This window comes from Papaver somniferum, unplaced genomic scaffold (assembly GCF_003573695.1).
Source record: "Papaver somniferum cultivar HN1 unplaced genomic scaffold, ASM357369v1 unplaced-scaffold_107, whole genome shotgun sequence".
In the NCBI taxonomy this organism is placed as follows: Eukaryota; Viridiplantae; Streptophyta; class Magnoliopsida; order Ranunculales; family Papaveraceae; genus Papaver; species Papaver somniferum.
This window is the reverse complement of record NW_020619603.1, coordinates 4,632,365-4,633,751: the sequence shown is the minus strand read 5'-3', so window position 1 is coordinate 4,633,751 and position 1,387 is coordinate 4,632,365. Positions and strand designations below refer to the sequence as shown.

At 46.4% G+C, this 1,387-nt stretch overlaps 1 protein-coding gene across 1 annotated transcript; it reads right to left on the bottom strand.

Moving 5' to 3' along the window:
* Window positions 1-241: 241 nt before the first annotated feature.
* LOC113327917 lies at window positions 242-1,093 on the bottom strand. Its single transcript, XM_026575031.1, has one exon. The coding sequence runs from the start codon at window positions 1,091-1,093 to the stop codon at window positions 242-244; it is 852 nt and encodes a 283-aa protein (XP_026430816.1).
* Between the last annotated feature and the right edge of the window lie 294 nt (window positions 1,094-1,387).

Here is a 1,387-nt window from a genome sequence, read left to right as displayed (position 1 = left end):
TTTGCTGTCCATAGAAGCGATGATACTTACAGAATTCATGACTTCGAGACCCTGGTGGGGGCTCTCTTCCGAAATTTGGTGGGGGCGGGATTTCCTCCGTCAGCACTATTGCCTCTCACACTTTTTCCAAAGTTGTGTTAAGTTGTGGGAGTTTCACATCTTCAAAGATTGGTCCATTGGGCCTCATTTCCCCGTATCTGGGTCCCTGATTATTCCTAGGTTGGTATCCCGTATTGTAGCTTTATGGCTCATGATTTCTTCGTTTTGACTCCTCATACCTTTGTTGATAAATCCACTCCTGATCTCCACTCGAGACGGCTATGAGCTTCATTGGGACTAGAACTGCAGGCTCTCCCTTTCCCCGCCTGGGTTCATCCTCTACTGCGTCCACCGTGCTTGGTAATAGCCTAGAATTCCCTTCTTTCGCTGGGGCCAATGTCATTTCGCTGACCTGCCTCTGCTTTTCCTCCAACACTATGTATTCCTCCTGGTATTCCCTCATCTCATTCACCGTTATCAAGTTTCGAATAATGAATATATACGTGTACAACAGGTCCGTTGGGATCAAAGCATTCATGAAGGCTAAGATGAAGTTTCGTTCATCAAATCTCCCTGCTAACTCGCTGCACACTGTTCTCCATCTCGTGACCAACCCCCGCAAACTTTCTGTTGGCCTTCTCCTCAGGTTGAACAGTGTCTCTATCCATGGTATCAACAAGTTTTTGCTTATATACGTCGTCAAGAATATCCTCTGCAAATCTTTGAATGCTGATATCGAATTTTCCGGGAGTCCATCAAACCAGGATAATGCCTCCCCTGTTAAGCTCGCAGGGAAATATCGACAAAGTACTGCGTCATTTCGTCCCCATTGCATCAGCGAAAGGGTATATTGCTTCAAGTGTTGCACTGCACTTTCCGATCCACTGAATATGCTTGCAAGTGTTGGTAACACACATTTCTCCGGGATGACCGCATGCATGATCTCATAGGTGAATGGCGACTTATCTGCTTCCTCTATTGCTTCTGCTAACTGTATCTTTCCACCTCTTCGTGAGTTATTTATTAAAGCCCTCATGTCTCTCAGCTCGTTCATAACTTATTGGTTCGAGTTTCCTCCATCCTCCTCATGGTGACGGCCTCTCATCACGCTAAGCCTCCCTTCGCCTGGTCCTCGTCTTTCCACCTCAAATAAGGTTCGCCTGACGTTGCAGTTCGTCCTCTTTCCTCTGTTCCTTCTCATGTATCTGACTTTCATCTTCCCATTGTGAGATCTCTAGTGCTCTTCTCAAGTCTCTTTCTTCGTCTTCATCTATTCATCGTCTTCTTCTTCGTCCTCCTTCATCTTCCCCGTGGTCATATCTCCTTCGCCGTAGTTCATCTTCCTCCG

Bases quoted from the DNA above. Each gene is read 5' to 3' on its own strand.
- LOC113327917 (XM_026575031.1), bottom strand. From the start codon at position 1,093: ATGAACGAGCTGAGAGACATGAGGGCTTTAATAAATAACTCACGAAGA.